The 21,324-nt window shown below is 40.4% G+C and overlaps 1 protein-coding gene across 1 annotated transcript in view; it reads left to right on the forward strand.

Annotated features, from left to right (window-relative positions):
* RAB15 (RAB15, member RAS oncogene family) overlaps positions 1-20,966 on the forward strand; it is a 147,818-nt gene extending 126,852 nt beyond the window's left edge. The window contains exon 7 of the mRNA XM_073609972.1: positions 8,654-20,966. Coding sequence (XP_073466073.1) covers positions 8,654-8,809 — 156 coding nt within the window. The 3' untranslated portion in view covers positions 8,810-20,966. The remainder of the gene's footprint in view (positions 1-8,653) is intronic.
* The last annotated feature ends 358 nt before the right edge of the window (positions 20,967-21,324 follow it).

Below are 21,324 nucleotides of genomic sequence, written 5' to 3' on the forward strand. Positions count from 1 at the left end.
GAGAACTATAAACAAGAACAAAATTCCCCCCCCCCCCCGCCATCCTGCACCCCAACTGGAGGAGACCCATGACCCAAAACAGAAAAGGGCAGTATGCCTATGTGGGGACACAGTGTGCATGAGGGCACCGGAGCCCGGTCCCCTGGAGTACAGTACATAGACTGGATATATGAGTCCGGATATCAGAGCCAGTGCAGTCTCCCAGCATACACTGGGGGTACAAACTTAGTGTTGCAAAAACTGTAGTGAACCAATAACCGTAACATGTAAGCTGTGGATACCAGCCAATGCTGCCACTCGCAAACACAGCACAGTTCCATAAGCCAGGTGAATGTGCCACAGAGTAGGCTGAGTGCCAGTAGTGCAACCCAGGGGGACTCCAGGGCAACATACACAATAGATCAGGACAATGCAATATGTTGTGTGTAGCAGTTTCCACATACCCTGGCAGAGCATCCCCCTCCTCAGACACCAGGCAATAGAACAGGTTCAATAAAACCAATCAATAATTGCGCTATTACAAAAATATATAAGTGATAGCTGCTGGCATGTAACAATGTGGTAGACAGTGTACAAATGAATAAATATAAAACACATGCAGCACTAAAAATGTGCATTTACATTTTCAACATATAACTGTGAAAAAGTGTTGAAGACATAACCTATACCTATTAGGTAATATGTGTAATTGGTGAACATCTAACACATAAACAAATTAAGAGAAAGGTCTATTAGTGTGTGATGAATCATATGTTGGTTCAAAAGCACATGGGGGTTCATGGGCATGGATGGTGCCACAACTCCACGTAGGGTGGAGGCTGGAACAGACTCTGTATGGAGAGACACTTTACACATGGATCTTCTAGGCTCCAAATGAAGACTGCAAATGGTAGAAATGAATATCCTTACCAGAAGGGGTGGACACAGTCACCGTACGGTGGAGTGTCATACAGGCTTGAGGGATCCAGCGATCTCAGGGATATCTAGCTGCTAGCTGGAGAAATCCTGACGGGGAGTCACGTCCAGGGCGACCGTCACCGTTCGATGGTATGGAAGTTCCCGATCAATCAGAATGTCTTTCTCAGATGGAAGGAGTGTGCCAAGAGAAATGGCTAAGGCTCAGCAGGGTCCCATTCATGAAAGGAGACAAGAGGAAAAATTCTCCACATAGGGCATGAATCAGTTAAAAAAGAAGCTTTTATTGAAAAGCTAGAAAAGTGCTAGACAGCGCACTTCAGTATATAAAACGTGATCACAAAGAGAATGAGTAAAATAAATGAAATAAAATCGGCGCTCCAGTGCGCTTGACTTCCGGTGTCCCCTATAAGGTGAATTGAGCGTTCTAGATTGCAGGAGGAAAATAATAAGCATATATATATGTAATCGGACAAAACACAAACAGGGCCAAGTTCAGATAATACATATGCACCCATGTACGTGGTGTTGAATCCGTATGGTGAAAAACATACAAAACTAGAAAAGCTACAATTTCTGGGGAAATTGTGAAAAGTTTTCTTGCCTCTACAACTGGAGTGGGCGGAGTAACTGGATGGAGTGGCTTGAGTAACTGTGAAAAGTGTTAATAAGCTTAATATTTTAAAAAGTATAAATAGTAGTAAAAAAGTTGAAGTCCCATCATTAGCTGAAAGAGCTGAACATTTTTTTCAAAAGTTTTTTTTTTTCAAAAATGAATTATTTTTTTTCAAAAATGATTTTTTTTTTTTTTTAATGAAATTTTTTTTTTCAAAAATAATTTTTTTTTTTCAAAAATTAATTTTTTTTTTTCAAAAATTAATTTTTTTTTTCAAAAATGATTTTTTTTTTCAAAAATGATTTTTTTTTTTTTTCAAAAATATTTTTTTTTTTCATGGGGTGGTCATAATGTTTTGGCTGATTATGGGGTGGTCATAATGTTTTGAACATTTCGCCATTCATTCCTATGGGACCAATTTCACGTGAACCATTCGGCGAAACGTTCCACAACGTTATTTCGTGAACCATTCGGCGAAACGTTCCACAAAGTAATAGCATACCAATTAAATGACATTGATTCCAGATTCACACTGGTATTTTTCAGCTTTTCACAAAGTTCCACAAAGTAATAGCACACCAATTAAATGACATTGAACATTTCGCCATTCATTCCTATGGGACCAATATTGCCACAAAAATGACGATATTTCGTAGACCATTCGGCGAAACGTTCCACAAAGTAATAGCACACCAATCGGGAACAATCCGCACGTTTTGGTATATTACTTGTTTCTGTAGTGTAAAAACTGTGGGAGGAGTCTACAAGCATTATCAAGTCTAGCAGATGAAGGTATGACCACATGCATTTGGGGGGTCTCAGCATCTTGTGTTTACAACCACTGTTTCCTAGCAACGCTCATGTCCTGTTTATGCTTCACAAATACTGCTCAATACACAATACACAGGACCATGATAGCTGTAGTAACTGTGCAGTAATTTAAATGGCCGTATTTTAAAAACTATAAATCCTACAGCGATGATCTTTATATTGTGAGAATCACAAGACCCAGACCTAGATTTTGATGCATAGTATGTCTCTGAAATATTAAAAATGGAGGCACAGTCGCAGTTTAGAAATTGCCCTTCAAATTTGAAGGGGCTAGAGTGCAGTTTCAATGAATGTCAATGGATGGTGTGAGTTGCAAACAAATGGTCATATTGTGAAAACTATCAGGACTATGGCTTAGCCGTGGACATGTTTAGTGGCAGCAGGGATAGCTGAACGTTTTGATATAAGATTTGTGTAGGTGGGCTTGAAAATGAGGGAGTGGCGGCAGTTTAGAAATCATGTTCTGATTTTTCAGCTTTTGTCACCTCCCACTCTAGTTTCCCCATTCATTCCTATGGGACCAATTTCGCCGCAAAAACGACGATATTTCGTGAACCATTCGGTGAAACGTTCCACAAAGTAATAGCACACCATTCGGAAACAATCCGCACGTTTCGGTATATTACTTGTCTCTGTAGTGTAAAAATTGTGGGAGGAGTTAGGGTGGTAAATTTGGCTATAATAATAACTAGAAAATGCATTTCCTGGGGAAAATGCGTGGGAATGCTGAATTGCTAAAACGGCCGCCATCAAAACTGCCCCATCATACTGCCATCAAAACTGCCACATCAGAATTGCCCCATCAAAATTGTACCCATTAAAACTGCCCCATCATATTGCCACCATCAAAACTGCCCCATCAGAATTGCCCCATCAAAACTGCCCCATCATATTGCCACCATCAAAACTGCCCCATCATATTGCCACTATCAAAACTGCCCCATCAGAATTGTCCCATCAAAACTGCCCCATCATATTGCCACCATCAAAACTGCCCCATCATAATTGCCCCATCAGAATTGCCCTATCAAAAATGCCCCATCATATTCCACTATTATAAATCAGTACATGGTGTGTCTGTCCTCTCCCCTGGACTCTGTAATCAGAGCTGAGATGCTCCAGCCACCTCCCCCCCCTGTGTATAACAGAAGCTTTGGTAACCATGGCAACAAAACATACACAGTACACTCTGATTAATAGCTAAAATTTCCTGAAATGACCTCTAAACAAAAACCTTTTTCTCAAAAACTGTAAAAGATATCAAACTGAGAAGATATAGCCAGATAGCTGAATATTTTGTGAACATTTTAAAGTTTGTTTGGCGTCTGTAGGTGAAAGTATGAAGGAGCTGAAACTTTTGGGAGCGGAAGAAGATTTTAAGTTTCTGAAGCATGCTCCCATTGACTTCAATGTTAAAAAAAGTGATAAAAAGCTTAATATTTTAAAAAGTATAAATGGTAGAAAAAAAGTTGAAAAAGAGCACACATCAGCTAAAAGAGACGAACATTTTGATAGTTGAATGGTTTTAATAGCTGAAAGTATGCAGAAGTTACGCAGAACCAAAAAACGTACGGAATAAAATTAAAAATAAACTAGAAAATGCATTTCCTGGGGAAAATGCGTGGGAATGCTGAATAGCTAAATTGCTAAAATGGCCGCTATCAAAACTGCCCCATCAGAATTGCCCCATAAAAATTGTCCCCATTAAAACTGCCCCATCATATTGCCACCATCAAAACTGCCCCATCAGAATTGCTCCATCAAAATTGTCCCATCATATTGCCACCATCAGAATTGCCCCATCAAAACTGCCCCATCATATTGCCACCATCAAAACTGCCCCATCAGAATTGCCCCATCATATTACCACCATCAAAACTGCCCCATCATATTGCCACCATCAAAACTGCCCCCATCATATTGCCATCAAAACTGCCCCATTAGAATTGCCCCATCAAAATTGTCCCCATCAAAACTGCCCTATCAGAATTGCCCCATCAAAACTAAAAGTAATTTTTTTTTCAAAAGTAATTTTTTTTTCAAAAATATTTTTTTTTTTTTTCAAAAATAATTTTTTTTTTTCAAAATTTTTTTTTTTTCAAAAATATTTTTTTTTTTTTCAAAAATATTTTTTTTTTTCAAAAATGATTTTTTTTTTTCAAAAATGATTTTTTTTTTCAAAAATAATTTTTTTTTTTTTTTTCAAAAATAATTTTTTTTTTTTCAAAAATATTTTTTTTTTTTCAAAAATAATTGCTGAATAGCTAAATTGCTAAAACGACCGCCATCAAAACTGCCCCATCATACTGCCATCAAAACCGCCCCATCAGAATTACCCCATCAAAATTGTCCCCATTAAAACTGCCCCATCATATTGCCACCATCAAAACTGCCCCATCAGAATTGCCCCATCAAAACTGCCCCATCATATTGCCACCATCAAAACTGCCCTATTAGAATTGCCCTATCAAAACTGCCCATCATATTGCCACCATCAAAACTGCCCCATCAGAATTGTCCCATCAAAACTGTCCCATCATATTGCGACCATCAAAACTGACCCATCATAATTGCCACCAATAAAACTGCCCCATCATAATTGCCCCATCAAAACTGCCCCATCAGAATTGCCCTATCAAAACTGCCCCATCATATTCCTCTATTATAAATCAGTACATGGTGTGTCTGTCCCCTCCCCCGGGCTCTGTAATCAGAGCTGAGATGCTCCAGCCACCTCCCCCCCTGTGTATAACAGAAGCTTTGGTAACCATGGCAACAAAACAAACACAGTACACTCTGATTAATGGCTAAAATTTCCTGAAATGACCTCTAAACAAAAAGCTTTTTCTCAAAAACTGTAAAAGATATCAAACTGAAAAGATATAGCCAGATAGCTGAATATTTTGTGAACATTTTAAAGTTTGTTTGGTGTCTCTAGGTGAAAGTATGAAGGAGCTGAAACTTTTGGGAACGGAAGAAGAATTTAAGGATTTCAAGCATGCTCCCATTGACTTCAATGTTAAAAAAAAGTGATAAAAAGCTTAATATTTTAAAAAGTATAAATGGTAGAAAAAAAGTTGAAAAAGAGCACACCTCAGCTAAAAGAGACGAACATTTTGATAGTTGAATGGTTTTAATAGCTGAAAGTATGCAGAAGTTACACAGAACCAAAAAACGTACGGAATAAAATTAAAATTAAAATTATTAAAAAATAAATAAAATCGAATAACAACAGTGGGACTGCTAAAGCATTCCCACTAATAATATATATGTCAGATAACAGTAAGTGGTCTTGCTATGCAAGAACACTTAATAAATTTGGCTATAATAATAATAATATATATGTGAGATAACAGTAAGTGGTCTTGCTATGCAAGAACACTTAAATATATAGGAAAAAACATATCTTTAAAACCAAGATGCCTGTTAAATACTATAAAGCCCTGCTCAGTGGCTATGTAGCAGGGTCTCGCAAGAGCTGGCATAAAGATGTATGTATATATCAAGGACTCAGAGCACTTATTAGGACTTATTTATAAAAGCGTTTACGTCCCATTCTACGTTCAACCCATGGGGGGAGTAGCTTTTTAGTTGGTAAATCCAGAAAACTTCAAGCTGTGATACCCCCCTGGTACATGGACCCCCTCTCCATGATGGAACAAATTTATCTATGACCTGAAATTTAGATCCCCTCGGATTTTTATTATGGAACTCTAGAAAATGGCTATGGTTAGTGCGGCCTTTTTTAATAGCAGTAATGTGTTCGTTGACTCGAATGTTAAATGATCTGATGGTACAACCCACATACTGCATTTTGCAGGGGCATGTAATAAGGTACACAATGTAACGCGTGGTACGTGTGACAAAATGTTTAATCTGATAAATGGTGGAAGTAACGGCAGACTCAAAACACACCGATCTGTGATTACCACAAAGATTATGCATGCATCTGAGGGAGGAGGATGCAAACTGTGCAGTAATGCCAGGGGGGCATCCAATACAGCACTCTCGGGGCGCTTTGCAAAGTACCTTCAGGATGCAATCACAGTGGTGGATAACAGCAGGAAACAGCAGGCCCTGCAGGTAGATCAACAGCGTAGACAGGCGGCCAGACCATCCCAAGAGCTTGAGGAGAAAAGCCACCAAAAAGGAGGAAAAGGAGAGGGGCTCCCTACCGCCGGCGGACCGTCTCTATCCAGGAGGACGCCTCTTTGAGGGAGGTAAAGAAGCGGACCGTCTCCCCATCTTCCACCCGCAATCTAGCTGGAAATAGCATGCTGTATTTGAGACCCTTTGCCCGCAGTTTGGCCTACACTGAATCAAACGACTTGCATTGGCGCTGGGTCTCCACGGAGTAGTCAGGGAAAATCATAAGTTTAGCATTTTCATACTTTAACTCCTGTAGGGCCCTCGCTTCCCTCAACACCATGTCTCGATCTTTGAAGTGCAGCAGTTTGAAGATAAACGTGCGGGGTGGGGAACCCTGGGGGCCTCTTACGGCAGGCATGCGATGGGCCCTCTCTATAGTAAAGAAGAGGGAGAAGCGAGCCCTAGGCAGCAGCACTGAGGAGGTGCTCTGTAAATGCAGTTGGGTCAGTAGCTTCTGTTCCCTCCGGGAGGCCGATGAGCTGCAGATTATTGCACCTATTTTGGTTCTTTGCATCTTCAGTGCGACTTTCCAGGGTTATCACTTTAAGTTTCAGGGTATGCAGGTCACCAGTGTGCTCTCTAACTGTATCCTCCACTGCAGAGACCCGCTGCTCCACCTCCACCACCCGGCCACGGAAGGAGTCCAGATCTCGGCGGATGAAGTCCACGTTAGTTTGCAGGTGGTCTATTTTGTCCATAAGTGCCGCTTGGCCCGTGGCGATGGTCTGCATGGCGGCTGCAAAGTCGGCCACCGTGGCAGGGGAGGAATCCGAGGACTCCGTCTGAGACGCCATGTGCACAGTGATGGCGGCCTGCCCTCTGGTTCTTGCTCTGTCCAGGGAAGCCGCTGCTGAGTTACAACGGTGGGATTTACTGCTGGGCATGTCCCAGAGCCTCCATTGTGCACTCCGGACCGATCCACAGCCCAATTACAGCCTAAGCACCGGGGAAAGGCAGGATATATCGGCCGGATTCCAGGAGCTCAGTTACAGAGCGTCCTCTCCCGTCGCCATCTTAGACATGCCCCCCCTAAAAATAGGTTTAACCTTTTCACATGCAAATGGTTCTTAACAGTAAGAACTGTGAAAATGTGCAATAGTATGTTTTTAGCCAACTCTGCTTCCAAAAGAGCTGGATGCGTATTTAAATCCACAAAATATAACAAGCTAAATAATATTTATAACAAATAATACTGTAGATTATTGATCCAGGGAGTATCAAAAAGAAATTTGTTAGAACAGATTGGATCACACTTTAGGGGTTTCTGCTCACCTTTTACAGCAGGTTTGGGATTCTAAGGATGCAAAGTTTATATACATATATATATATATCAGTATCTCACAACAGTGAGTACACCCCTCACATTTTTGTAAATATTTTATTATATCTTTTCATGTGACAACACTGAATAAATGACACTTTGCAAAATGTAAAGTAGTGAGTGTACAGCTTGTACAGTGTAAATTTGCTGTTCCCTCAAAATAACTCAACACACAGCCATTAATGTCTAAACCGCTGGCAACAAAAGTGAATACACCCCTAAGCGAAAATGTCCAAATTGGGCCTGATGGGTTGGTAACAAATTCCTTGAGGTGGCAGAAATGAAGTATATATCTTTTCTCCTGGATAAAAGCATTATCTGTCTTTTATAATCTGTGTGTTAGTCCTGCCTTCCGTTTGCGGTGGAAATGTGTACTTTTAAGATTCTGTCTCTGTCCCGACTCACACAGGTGCTTCAGGTAAGCCCCACACTACAATACTGCTAGTGTGGGGCAGAGATTTAATATGCATGCTTGAATAAATGTCTGGCTTATTTAGGAAAGCACACCATAGAGTGATTGTGCTAAATACAGTATATAAACATATAGAAACCAGTAAGGTGTCAGTTCACAATAGTTAGAGCAATGATAGCTGTATAAATTGCAGAAATCCATAGCAAGCCAAGATACATGTTTAATTGCTGCAATTATTGTAAACTGATTTTGGCTTATTGATTAAACCTATATGTGACATATTTTATTATACCACTAATGTTACATTAGAGGGATGTCTTAGTGATATGGAATTTCAGTAGGTAAAACAAAATACCTGGTTAAATAATTGGCTAGTAATATTATCCAATTTTATTTTTTTTCCCTATAGTCGTTCACCCGACTGACAGAACTGGTTCTTATGGCTCATAAGAAGGAATTAGATGGTTTACGCTTAACTTCCAACAATGAACTGAATCTAGCTGATCTGGAAGATGACGGCCACAAAGCAGATGCAATGGCAAACTCAAAGTCTTGTTGGTGCTAGACAACTCTGTGCGGAAGAGAGAGAGAAAGAGATAGGTGTAAAGATCAAGTTCAAAGATGGAATGTTTTCTTTACGGATCTATTGTGAAAGCTCAGCATCAAATTTTTTAATCCGTAAGGTCCCAATTACTAGACATGACTAGAGCTTTGCAAATTTCTTCAGTTATGGAATTGTATATTTTCTTAGAGAAAGTAAGAAACGTCTACCACTCCAGAGAAATGGATGGCTGCCAACATCACTATAAGGGTAATACTGATCCTTACGTGTTTCCATGAACATTATCCAGATGAATATTTTCAGATATCATTTTTTTTCCTTTGTTCATTTTTGTGTAAACACATAATGACGAATAATAATATAATTATTCAAAAGGCCTGCAGATATAACCCTGTGCTATTGGTCTGTATTCGAAACACATTGCATTAGACAAGTTGCTGAATTCCCTATCTGAGAAACAGTGTCCCAGAGCAGTGTTTCCTAAAGTGTGACACATACCAATAGTTCCTCACTGTAGGTAGTCCAAATATTTAATTGTATAACAACTTGTAGAAAACTGTGCTTACTCTAGTGTTTGGCGAGAGCATATTGATTCAACCGAAAGTTATAAAACAGCAGGCTCTTGGGCTCCTGAAGTAATTTTAAAGCAAATGACATCCTAATTGATGTTGGCTGTGTTGGTAGGTGACATGACTGCTAATTTATAATAATTTAATTATAGGTGGTGTGTAGGCATTGCAAGGGATGTCTTACTGGTATGGAATTAAAAATTTGGCAAACACGAGCCTAGAGGTCCTACAGCTTGACATGCACTGTACACTAAGCTAAAAGTAATTTTTCTTTAATAGGGTTCTGACAGTGCTAAACATCAGATGGCTTTAAATGTATTGTAGACATCTAATACATCTGCAACATGAGATTTCCGAAGCATAGTAGGTTCTGGAGCTCAAGAGCAAGACGAACTAAAGAAAGGATGTAGATAGCCAATGATTGACCAATGGCTGCAAGTCTGAAAGCTGTGCACAACAACAAAAAATTGATATTCCATACTAAAAATTAACATACGGTATATACGGTATATAATATATATACAGTATATATGTATTTCCTACTTGCATGTAATTTCATTGTAGTTCCAGGACAAGTACATCACTTAGCTGAACTGCTGCTTCACTGGACTTAGACAAGTGCTTTTTTGGCAGGTACTTAATTACTGTGAGCTCAGATTTCCTTGTTCCTATGTTCTCAATAGTTGGGCCAGTGGCAATGATGAAGACTTGATATAACTTTGGACCAATGATACTCATAAAAACAAACCTTTTGCAATCTCCAGTACAGCAGGAAATGTCAGCTTACCTTATTAATTTATCCTCTGAAAATCTGCATCATTACTGCTAAGAAAGAAAAATATTCATATCTTCCATATTTTTCATTTATAGGGTGATGTTACATTTCAAATACATGTTTATGCTTAAAATCAAGACTTGGCTGGTAGACTGGTAACTTTAGCATTTGTCAGTCTGGCATCCCTGGAAGGATTAGTGGGCTAGTGTGGGTTCATAAAGGCTGCATGACTTCAGAAAGTACTGTGTGTAGGGTTCGCATTGTAAAGAAAAAAAAAAGTCTAAGTGTTGGCAAAGAGCTAAATACAAGTTAAAATACATGTAAGTGAATTGCCTGTCAAAGGATTTATAAATCTGCTCAGCCTGGTTTCCAATCCATGCACCCCTGCCAGACACTATACAAGGTCCTGATCATTTTTTATTTCCCACTGCATTGGGCAGATAGAAATCATTTCTGTGTTCTCCTTCAATCAACTTATTCTATTTGTTAGACTCGCTAGGATGCTCAATGCTTTAAAACAGTGTTTTTCAACCTTTTTTCAGTCAAAGCACCCTTTAGAATTGTGCACAATTTGGGGGCTTGTTCACACCAGGAGGTGTGTGCGAGTACGCACTTTATTTTCTGCGTTCCAACTCAACACAACGAAACACACGTTCCAACGAAACACACAAAAAAGGAGCCATCATTATATTAAAATTACTCCACACCAAAGCACATGGTACTGTGGTACTATGCGTGTTAGCAGGTGAAAATTTGGTAGATGCGTGGTGTTGCCAGTAAGTACTAATGGCACCCGCATGCGTCTGCAAAACATAGTGCATTTCTGTGTGTTGAGGGAGAACACGTGGTTTGGCACATATTACTGCACTGCACATGGTGTGAACAAGCCCTAAAATGTAGTTTATGAGGCAGAGTGCAGTGGTCTGTAGGTTGTGAATCCTCTCTCCCCCAAATCCCCCAACTAGCACAAAACCTCTCATCCCACCACATCCCTTTCATTACTACTGCTTGATGTGATATATGTAAAGAGACAGCACAAGCCATTACTGTACAGAAGCCATGTTTACTGAAAGACCCAGCAGGAACAGGAAACATCACACAGGAAGAAGTACAACAGAGATGAACCATAGAGTTGCATTTAAAGAAACATATCATTCATAACATCTCCCCCTTTTAGTGTTAATATATGAACATTGTGAAATTCAAAAGAGACACAGTAATAATACATTCTATAGGTTAAGTCTCATAGGTGGTTTTTGAACATCTACCACCACGGGGGAAGACTGGCCCTTGTGCAAGGATTCCTTGAGCCCTCTCAGAAGTTACTGGGCTCCTCTCATCACGTACTGGCATGCTCTGCGCTTGACAGCTGTCAGGTATACTTGCTTGCCCAGAACTGTCATTGATATGAAGCATTGCCTCTGTACATGACTCACTGTCATTGGGTGAGTATGTCCTTGTGATACTGGGTGAGTCTGATCTATCCACAGGATACTGAGATTCAGGCTGCTCTGCCGCTCTCAAATCCACTCGATTGCGGCGAAATAGAGTTCCTTCAACATCCACAAGATAGGAGTGCGGTGCAACCTTTTGCAGACAAGTACCTTTTCTCCAACTGCCTGTTGGATCCCCAAGTAATGGTTTCATACGGATTCATTCCCCAATATTCAATTCTGGCAAATCTCTGGCTGATGTGTCATATTGTACCTTTGACACTTGTCTCTTATTTCTTAACTTTTCTGTAACACCTTGTATGACAGAGGGTTCAAACAGCCTATTTGCTACTGGTAAGAAGGTCTTTAATCTCCTTGACATCAATCTTTGTGCCGGACTACTATCCATGCCTTCAGTCGGAGTGTTTCTCCAATGTAAAGTGGCCTTCCATGGGTCTTTACCATCACTTTGTGCTTTCTTGCATACATTTTTAACAATTTTTACAGCTGATTCAGCTTTGCCATTAGCCTGTGAATGACGTGGTGAGGAAGTAACATGCTCAAACTCCCATTCAGTGGCAAATTTTCTGAATTGTAGGCTTGCAAACTGAGGGCCACTGTCGGAGATCACTGTATCTGGTTGGCCATGACGTGCAAACTGAGCCTTGCACCTCTTAATTGTAGCTTTAGTGGATAAGTCGGGAAGAAGGTCTATTTCCCAGAAGTCTGAATAATGATCAACTAATAGCAGGTATTCCTTGCCTGCATAGTTGAATAAGTCCATACTGATAATCTGCCACGAACGTGTAGGTATTTCATGTGACATCATGATTTCTTTTTGTTGTAAATGGGCATTTTCATTGCAGGTGGGACAATTACTGAAAAAGTCTTTGATTTCACCATGCATGTTGGGCCAGTAAAGAGTATCACGAGCTTGTTTTTAGCATGCTTCACCACCAATATGGCTGGAGTGTATGCGTGATAACATCTCTGCTCTCAGTGACTTTGGCATGATGACTCTTGGACCTTTGTACAAGATACCATTTTGTATGCTGATCTCATCTCTAAAGGACCAGTATTCTCTTACAATTCCAGGTACTGCCTCTTTTTCATCTGGCCACCCACTCAAAACAATAGACTTCAGAGCTTGTAAAGTTGCATCACTGTTGGTGTGCTGTATCAGTTGATGTAGTCACTGATCTGTGACATTAAAGTAGTTGTAAACTCTCCCCGACAACTTTGTCCCATGTAAATCAGCATAAAAAACCCAAATGAACACTGCTTGTAGATATCTCCTTACTTGCTTAGTATTGTTGTAATCCTTTTTGTTCTTTAGAATGAATTCACTGAACATGCCCAGATCTCCCCTAATTTACAGCACACTATGTTTACTTGTCTGTCTATTATCGGGACTTCCTACTGCACAACACTGAAATCCCAGGAGACTGCATAATCACTCAGAGCTTCCTAATATACCCCATGTGACCATGTGACATCAGATGCAGTGTAAACTTGGACAATGGACAGCATTACTGCAGCCTTATCAGCTGAAGCTGATAAGACTGACACAGGCAAACACTCGTTAATCGGCACAAGTAAATACTGCGAGATAAAACAATTCAGCTATGAGCAGGGAAACAGGGTTGCCATAGAAACGTTGGATTGAGAAGGAGGCTTGGTTAACAGCACAGGAAGTACTCAATGTAAGGGCGGAAATGCACTCTACCGTGGACTCAGAAAACAATACTTAAGATGGCGCTCCCTAACCCCTGGAAACAAGATTTTTAAAGTTTCTTTAAACAGTAAGTAATATGCGATTTGGGCTGGATTACAGTGGCTATAGATTGATAATTACTTATTATAATGGACTAATTGAAAAGCAGCATCGGAGTGGGAGGGTTTACTTCCTCTTTAAGATAGTCCGTTTGATTGGGAGCACACAAAAGAGGCTTTTTGAATATGGCTATCAGAGGTTTGTGATCAGTTTCAGTTGTAATTGAATCCCGTCCATAAGGATAATGATGGAAACGCTGGCAATCAAATACAATGCTTAAACATTCCTTCTCAATTTGAGCATAATTTTGCTCAGAAAGAGCTCTGGACGCATATGCAACTGGCTGACCTTTCTGCAAAAGGCAACAACCTAGACCATTTTTACTGGAGTCACTTTGTATCGTAACAGGCTTTGCGACATCATAGTATTTCAACACTGGGGCAGAGGTGACCAAGTGTTTTATATCCTCTACTGACCAGTCATGCTTGGGAAGCCAGTGCCAAACTGCATCTTTGTCCAGAAGTCACCTTAATGGCTCACACACCTCAGATAAGCGTGGCAGGAATTTCGCTAGGTATGTAACAAAGCCAATAAATCTCTGTACCGCTTTGGCATCAGCAGGCTGTGGCATGTCCACAATGGCTTTAATCTTATCAGCTTTTAAGCCTTGTGAAGACAGGATATGTCCATGGAAATGGACTTCGTCCACCTTGAACTGCAATTCCTTTACACTAAGCCTCAGCATCACCTGCCTACAACAATCCAGTAGTGCTATTAACTTTTCATCATGCTCAGCCTCCTCATCTGTATTAGCCCAGCCAACTATAAGAATGTCATCAGCTATTGGCTCAATTCCATGGAGACCACCTAATAGTTCATGCTGCTTTTGCTGGTATACCTCAGGTGCTACAGAGACTCCAAATGGTAGTTTGAGCCATCTCTTTCTGCCCCAAGGAGTCCAGAACGTGGTCATGTAGCTACTCTTTTCATCCAGTTTGCACTGTAAAAAGGCATCTCTAGCATCAACAAGTGTGAAGACACGTGCTTTAGGTAGTTTGTGCAAAATATCATCACGTGTTGGCATTAAGTAGTGTGAGCATTTCAGGGCCATATTCAGAAACTTCGGTCAATGCATATTATGATCTTCTCAGGCTTTCTGATAACAACCATGTTACTAATCCAATCTGTAGGCTCTGATACTGAAGTTAAATGTCCTTCAGCTTCATATTTACCTAGTTGAGCTTTAACCTGTGGCTTAATGGCGATAGGCACATTGCATGGGGCACATTGTACAGGTTGAATGGTAGGATCAAGTTCAAAACGAACCTCTCTGCACCATAGAGTTGCATTTAAAGAAACATATCATCCATAACAACTACAGGAGTAGTACAGCAGCACAGAGAGCCAGGAGGAGGTGTGGGCAGTGTTCTCCACCCCCCCCCCCCCCCCAAGCTCCTTTCCTTCCTATCTGTATACAGAAATTAACACAGAACTCTCTCAGATCGGGACTGTACAGGGCTTGATTACTGCCCTATCCACAATTTCTGCTGCTGGGACAGGAGCATTCCAGGGAGGAGATAGGAGGTGTTAATGAAATCCTGTACAGTCTGATCTGAGAATATTCTGTTTTAAATCCTGTAAACAGACAGAAGGGAGAGAGCCCAGATTTCACCTCCTCCTGGCTCTCTCCTATTTGCCCAGTCAGTACTCCTGTTGGAAAGCCAGACAGATGTGCAGGTGCCCGATGTGTCTTTAACAACAGATGACATACTTGGTTGGTAGGACATTGGCGTGTGGCCCGCACAGCTTTCTGGCTTGCCGGCAGGAGTACAGATAGCAGCAAAGAGGAGGAGAGAGCAAGAAGAAGGTGCAGGCTGTGCTCTCTCTCATCTGTCTGCATACAGTTGTTAACACAGAATACTCTCAGATTGTAGTGTGCAGGGTTGGGGCAGTTTTTGTCCTTTTGCCATGGCACCCTTAAGGACTCTTCGCAGAACCTAGGTGGAGAAATGCTGCAGTAAAGGCAGACTGGCCAATATTGCTGACCCTTCCTCCAGACTGAATGCTAGCATGCAAGGATTACTGGAAGCTACTGGAAATACAGATTGAGGTACTGTAATATTCAAAATACATTTAAGTATTTTTATAAATACATAACTAACTTAGGTGAGGGGTGTTAAGTCAGGCTGGATGTACACTTTAAATACATGATCATTAAAAGTGCTAAAGTGCATCTAAAGCCCTTTTTTGTTTTTTTTGTTTTAGACAGAGTAGGAAATAGTTAAAACTCCTCTGAGGTCTGCTTGCTATCTGTGTCCTACTGCAAAGAATTACCCTCTCTTCCTGTCCTAGAGACACAACACGTAGTGAGAGGAAATCTCTCCAAGTTAAGGGTTTTAATTCTTCCCCACTCTGTCATTAAAAAATCTATAAATACTGTACAGAACATTTGGCTTTAGATAAAATTTAATTTATTAACAACAACATGATGTGCATTATTTCACTGTGTACATGCTTCTGTTTGTGTGCCCATAACTAGGTTTAATTTGCCAGCTCTCCTATCTCTATGCCTTTAAAATAAATTAAATAATGGTGGAAATTGTAAAAAGTATTACAAAGTCAAGAATACTTCAATATATACTTTATGCCTATTTAATACCACCTCTTCATCGTTGCGTTTGTTTAATTTTGTCACATTTTAATTCATTTTGCAGGGTTTTAAAATGTAGACAAAACACAAAAATGTATTGTTTTCTCTAGGACTCATCACACTGCCAAGCTCTAAACTACATGACCTCATTCACCGAATTGAATCCTTCAAAAACCGCAATTCACAGCAAGGTAGTGTGAAAGAGCCCTACGGATTTAACTGTTCAAAATGCAGTCCTTTAAGGTTAGATCAAAAAAGAAAAACTGTGCCACTTTGTACTTAAAAATGGCATATGCATATAAATATGCAAAATTTTCCAGCTTCTAAGCAAAGAAGTAATTTTTGCTGAGGTTCCTTGTAGAGTTTCAGTGATCAAACACTAGTTTAACTTTTAAAGAATAAATTAATTTTGTCCTCACTCATGTAATCACATAGGCTTTGACACAATTCATGTCTGGCAATTGGTTGCATAGGGCACTGTCACCTGGGAGGGGTGGATTGGGAGTGGTTGCATGGAGCATGCTTGTAATCCACACACACACCTAACATGTGGTATTTACTCTGAGGGCTCCAGCAGGGCTTTGAAGGGGGATCTTGAAACAATGCAGATGATGTCTGGAACCTACATAGTTCCTACAATATACCTTTGATTTTAGTTTCATAATTTTAGGTCTTCACAGAGGACCAGTGACATAGGTGAAAAGAATTCAGGAATAAATGAATACCAGAGAACATGCAGGGCATGGCACATGCTAAGAAGTAGACATGTGCACGCCAGATATTTTCACTTAGTTTCAGATGCATTTGTTTGTTGAAGAATTTAGTTTCGTCATATTTGTTATGTTGAACTAATTTGTTTTCAGAATTCATTTAAAGTGGTGGTTGTATACCCACATAGAAAAAAAAAAGACCTGCAAGACAAAGGCATAATGAGCTACTATGCATAGCATAGTAGCTCATTATGTAATACTCATCTGAGATCGAAGCCTGCGCTGCGGTGCCCGTACACAGCACCAGCCGGCGACATCGCTCCTGGAGTTACTTCCGGGTATCGAGGGCTCTGGCGCTGTGATTGGCCGTAGCCACGATGACGTCACTCCCTCGCATGCACACGGGAGCTGTCGGTAACGGCACACTCACTGAAGCAAACGGCACATGCAGATACAGGGGATATCTCCTAAACCATGCAGGCTTAGGAGATATCCAGGGTATCTACAAGTAAGCCTTATTATAGGCTTACCTGTAGCAAAAAGGGGATTGTAAGGGTTTACAACCACTTTAATACCTTGGGCATTCATTTCGTCTATTCGTCTGGGCGGATTAAAAAAAATTTGCCGTTTTCTCAGACGATTGCTATATATTCAATATGTCATCAAATCGGAGGGATTCGAATTGGAGAGATTCAATATTTTCGGACACTAGTCCAACCCACCAAGAGAAATGGCGTGAGCTAATTGCACAATATTGACTGGTGTCATTAGCATCTGAATTAACAAATAGAATGAAATTCCATTCATTAGCCGAATTATCAAACACATTTTAAAATTGAATTAATTTCCCCGTGGGCCTGAACTACTATTGCATCATCTGTATGAATTTGTTAATTTTGTTATAACTTTTTTTGGATTTGTTGACATTTGTTACTATGTCATAGGCGTGCGCACAGGGTGTGCCAGGCACACCCTAATCACCCTGTGCTGCGCAGATTCCCCTTACTGCTTGGCTGCAGAGAAAGGGACTGGGAAATCTCTGTACTCAGTCCCTTTCTCTGTCTCAAAAGTGAGGCTGTTCAGACCCCTGATATTTCACCAAAGTCCCCCAATGGGGCTCCTAATAAATTGTAAAAAAAAAAATATAATAATAATAATAATAAATTATTGTAAAAAATAATACAATTGTAATAATAAGTAATAGTAAGTTATAATAATAAAAAAATAAAAATAAACTACTAACACCAATCCCTGCCCTACTGACACCGTCCACTGCTCTACTGCCATATATATATATATATATATATATATATATATATATATATATATATATATATTATAAAGTGTGTGTGTTTAAGCTTTGGGGTGCACACCCTAATGCACTAGGCTGGTCAACCTTAATGACTATGGCCACCTATGGTTAAACCACACTCACAATTTTAGTTGGAGTAGGAGTAGGAGTAGCAGTTGATCCCTGCAAAGATAGAACAAGTGACTTCCTATATGTGAGATCTACAACTGGCACGTAGGTAAAAGTAAAGCAGACCCTGCCCCAAAACACATGGTATCTGGGATTCTCAACTTTCCATGACATGGCCCTCATCTAGGCAAAAGGAAATATTTTTTATGTTTTGCATTCAATGTTTTTTTTTTTTAATTTTACAGTTTTCTTCCAGCATTTTGTAATCTGGTTTGGTGGGGGAAGAAGGTTGCCACATTGATGTGCAAGGTCTGCTTTAACTGCACCCATTTGAAGCATTGTGTAATCATGTGAGATAAACTGCTGCTATGCACTACTTGTGAAGTTCTTACAATAGAAACCATTTGTTCCATCTGCGTCGCAAAGGATCCCTACACTTTTTGTATATTTATTAGCATTTTAGTAGTGTAATTGAGATACTAAAATTTGCCCTTGTGTTCCTGCAACCAACAGCGCACTGATAGAGGATGTGCACAGAAAGACATAGGTCACAGACATGAATCCAGACTAGGATTAGAAGAGTAGGATTGCCACCTTAAACCTTTAAATCCTGATGCACATGAATTACACTTTATCTGTGGCCAATTAGGTAAAGGCACAGGACCTTATGCATCAAAATGTCTTACTAAGAAGAGTTACTACTCTTCAGCCACCATTTAGCATCTGTCATTTTCTGAAAAAGGAGTACCTCCAAAATGAACACAAAAGTATGAGCCTACTTATAAGACTAAGTGATGTTAGATTAGGCAGATGACACCTCCTCCATGTGTTACCCATTAACTCATTGTGTGGGTCACATAAGTGGCCTACGCCAGGCCATGAACAGGGTTACTCATTCTAGCACAGGGGTTACACCCTATTCACCAATGCCAGAGACCAGGCGAGGTCCACGGACATGTGAAATTCAAACATTAAAGCAGTCCCTCAACTCAGAAATGAGCCACTTGTGTGTGGTGTTGAATGCAGAGTTCTTCCAGAAGGAGTTGTCCCTTGTCCTACTGTACACACTTGAACAGGTGCATGTGTTGCATAAGAAGGACACAAAGAGCCTATGCCCACTCCACCAGTCAGCGTACCTCTGTTACTTCACTCCTAGTAACAGAATGGGGTCCTGCCAAGCTCATAGTGTGGACCTCATACGTGCGCAACTTAACACTTGCCTTTACATACCTAGCGATCAGGCCATAGATCTCTGTAACGCTAATCCGCTCCCAGTGACCGACGGAGATGGACCGCTAGGGAGGAAGCTGTAACACCTAACCCCCTTTGCTATCGGAGGACCCCCAGTGGGCTGTTGTAGATTCAGTCCCCTTAATGAGCGCCAGGCCCTCACATGCACCCCTTGAGTGACTTCAGACCAGGTTTTGTGCAGTTAAACAACTTTTACTGAAAGTTCAGCATGGCAAAAAACGTCCTTTCCCTAACTAACTCTAACTGCAGCGGCACAGGTAAAGTCCTTATGGGTGAAGTCCATAACTCGCACAACTAGATTGGAGAAGTTCATGGCTTGGGTGTGTTACTAAAGGCCGGTGCTCCGTAGATGAATCTGAAGCCTCAGCAAGTCCTGCAAAGTTCCTGGCCTTAGCACACTACCCCATGCTCTTTTGGGACCCATACCTCTGCCTTTTATCCTTTTATATATCACAGGACAGGAGGCTGAAACCCAAAAAAAAGCCTGTGAATGTGAGCAGGAAATGCAAAGCAGTATAACCCCCCCCCCCCCTTAGCCTGGGCAGCAACACTAGCCTGGCTAAAATGAACACAGTAGGCAACCTGCCTACATACTGGTCAACATTCCACCTGTCAGTTCACACAGACATTCAAGTTTGCCTTGTTCCTTTGCTGCCAAAAGGGAGAGACAAAAGAAGTTATAGTAAAAGTAAATAAAGCCAATTTTTATACTGAGTTTTCACAGCTGTTCTCTGGGAATTGCAGAGAGCAGTGACATATGAAGAAGTTACATTGGCCTGTATTCACAGGTACTGTTAAATGATTACATGAGATAGTAAGAGAAATGATCACTTTAACTAGCCATAGTGCCTGTGTGATTCATTTGTGTCTAAAAAAGGATGAGGTGGCAACATAATCAATGTTACAATCACAACACTAAAGGGATGCCATTGAATAGGAATAGAATTGATGGGTGCGGATATTTTCATTAGTTTAGCTCCTCTGAGCACCGATACTGAGTTAGAACTGCTTCCCCTATTGCTCCCCTTATATTGTGCCAGGAAATGTTCAGCACTGGGGCCAATGCTTTGATTATAACACAGGTGCTGTGTCCACTTCTACATCCATCACCTATTTGTATGCAGCCTACCACATCAAGAGAACAGAAGAACCTTTTCCATATCCTGTTTCTTATCAGTACTTACAAATGTCTGTCTAGCATCTGGTTGCCTGGATCACATGTGGTCTGATAACTGAAGCCAGTCTTTTCAGTATTGACAAAGGCTTTTATAACATAATAAAATACAATAGTTGTGGTACATAGTATGAAGAAATGTTCTCCCTTGATTAGTCTTAACATGATGTCATTTGTACTTGCTGTGCTTTTGATGCTTAATTAAATATTGTTTTACCCCATTTAATACCATACTGACATAGGTCATTTTGAACAATGAGACAATCGTATGGTGTGTCAGCATGTTTACAGACTGTTTCTATGTTTACGGTGCTCGGAGGAAGAAATACCGCAGGCAGAAGTCCAACAACATAATATTACCAAAAGCTAACTGCTCTTTAAAAATAAACATCTATTTTACATCACTTACTGCGTTAAGTGTTTTTATTCTAGTAGACCATAGGGGCGCACAGAAGGGCTTTGTTAAGCACTGTTTGCATGTAAACCAGCCACGTAACACAGCCCCCAATGTGATTTCAGGAAAACAAACTTTCTGAGAAAAACGCACACACTGTTTAGGCAGTACACATTTAAAGGATTTAAAGCAGAACTTCAGGTAAACAGTGAATTATATGCTTTAGAAATATACATTGATCAGTCATAACATTATGACCAGCCACCATAACTCATTGAGGCATGGACTCCACTTGGCTTCTGAAGGTATGCTGTGGTATCTGCCACTAAGCCATCTGTAGCAGATCCTTTAAAGCAGTTGTAACCCTA

Source organism: Aquarana catesbeiana, linkage group LG13 (assembly GCF_042186555.1).
Source record: "Aquarana catesbeiana isolate 2022-GZ linkage group LG13, ASM4218655v1, whole genome shotgun sequence".
NCBI classification, from domain to species: Eukaryota; Metazoa; Chordata; class Amphibia; order Anura; family Ranidae; genus Aquarana; species Aquarana catesbeiana.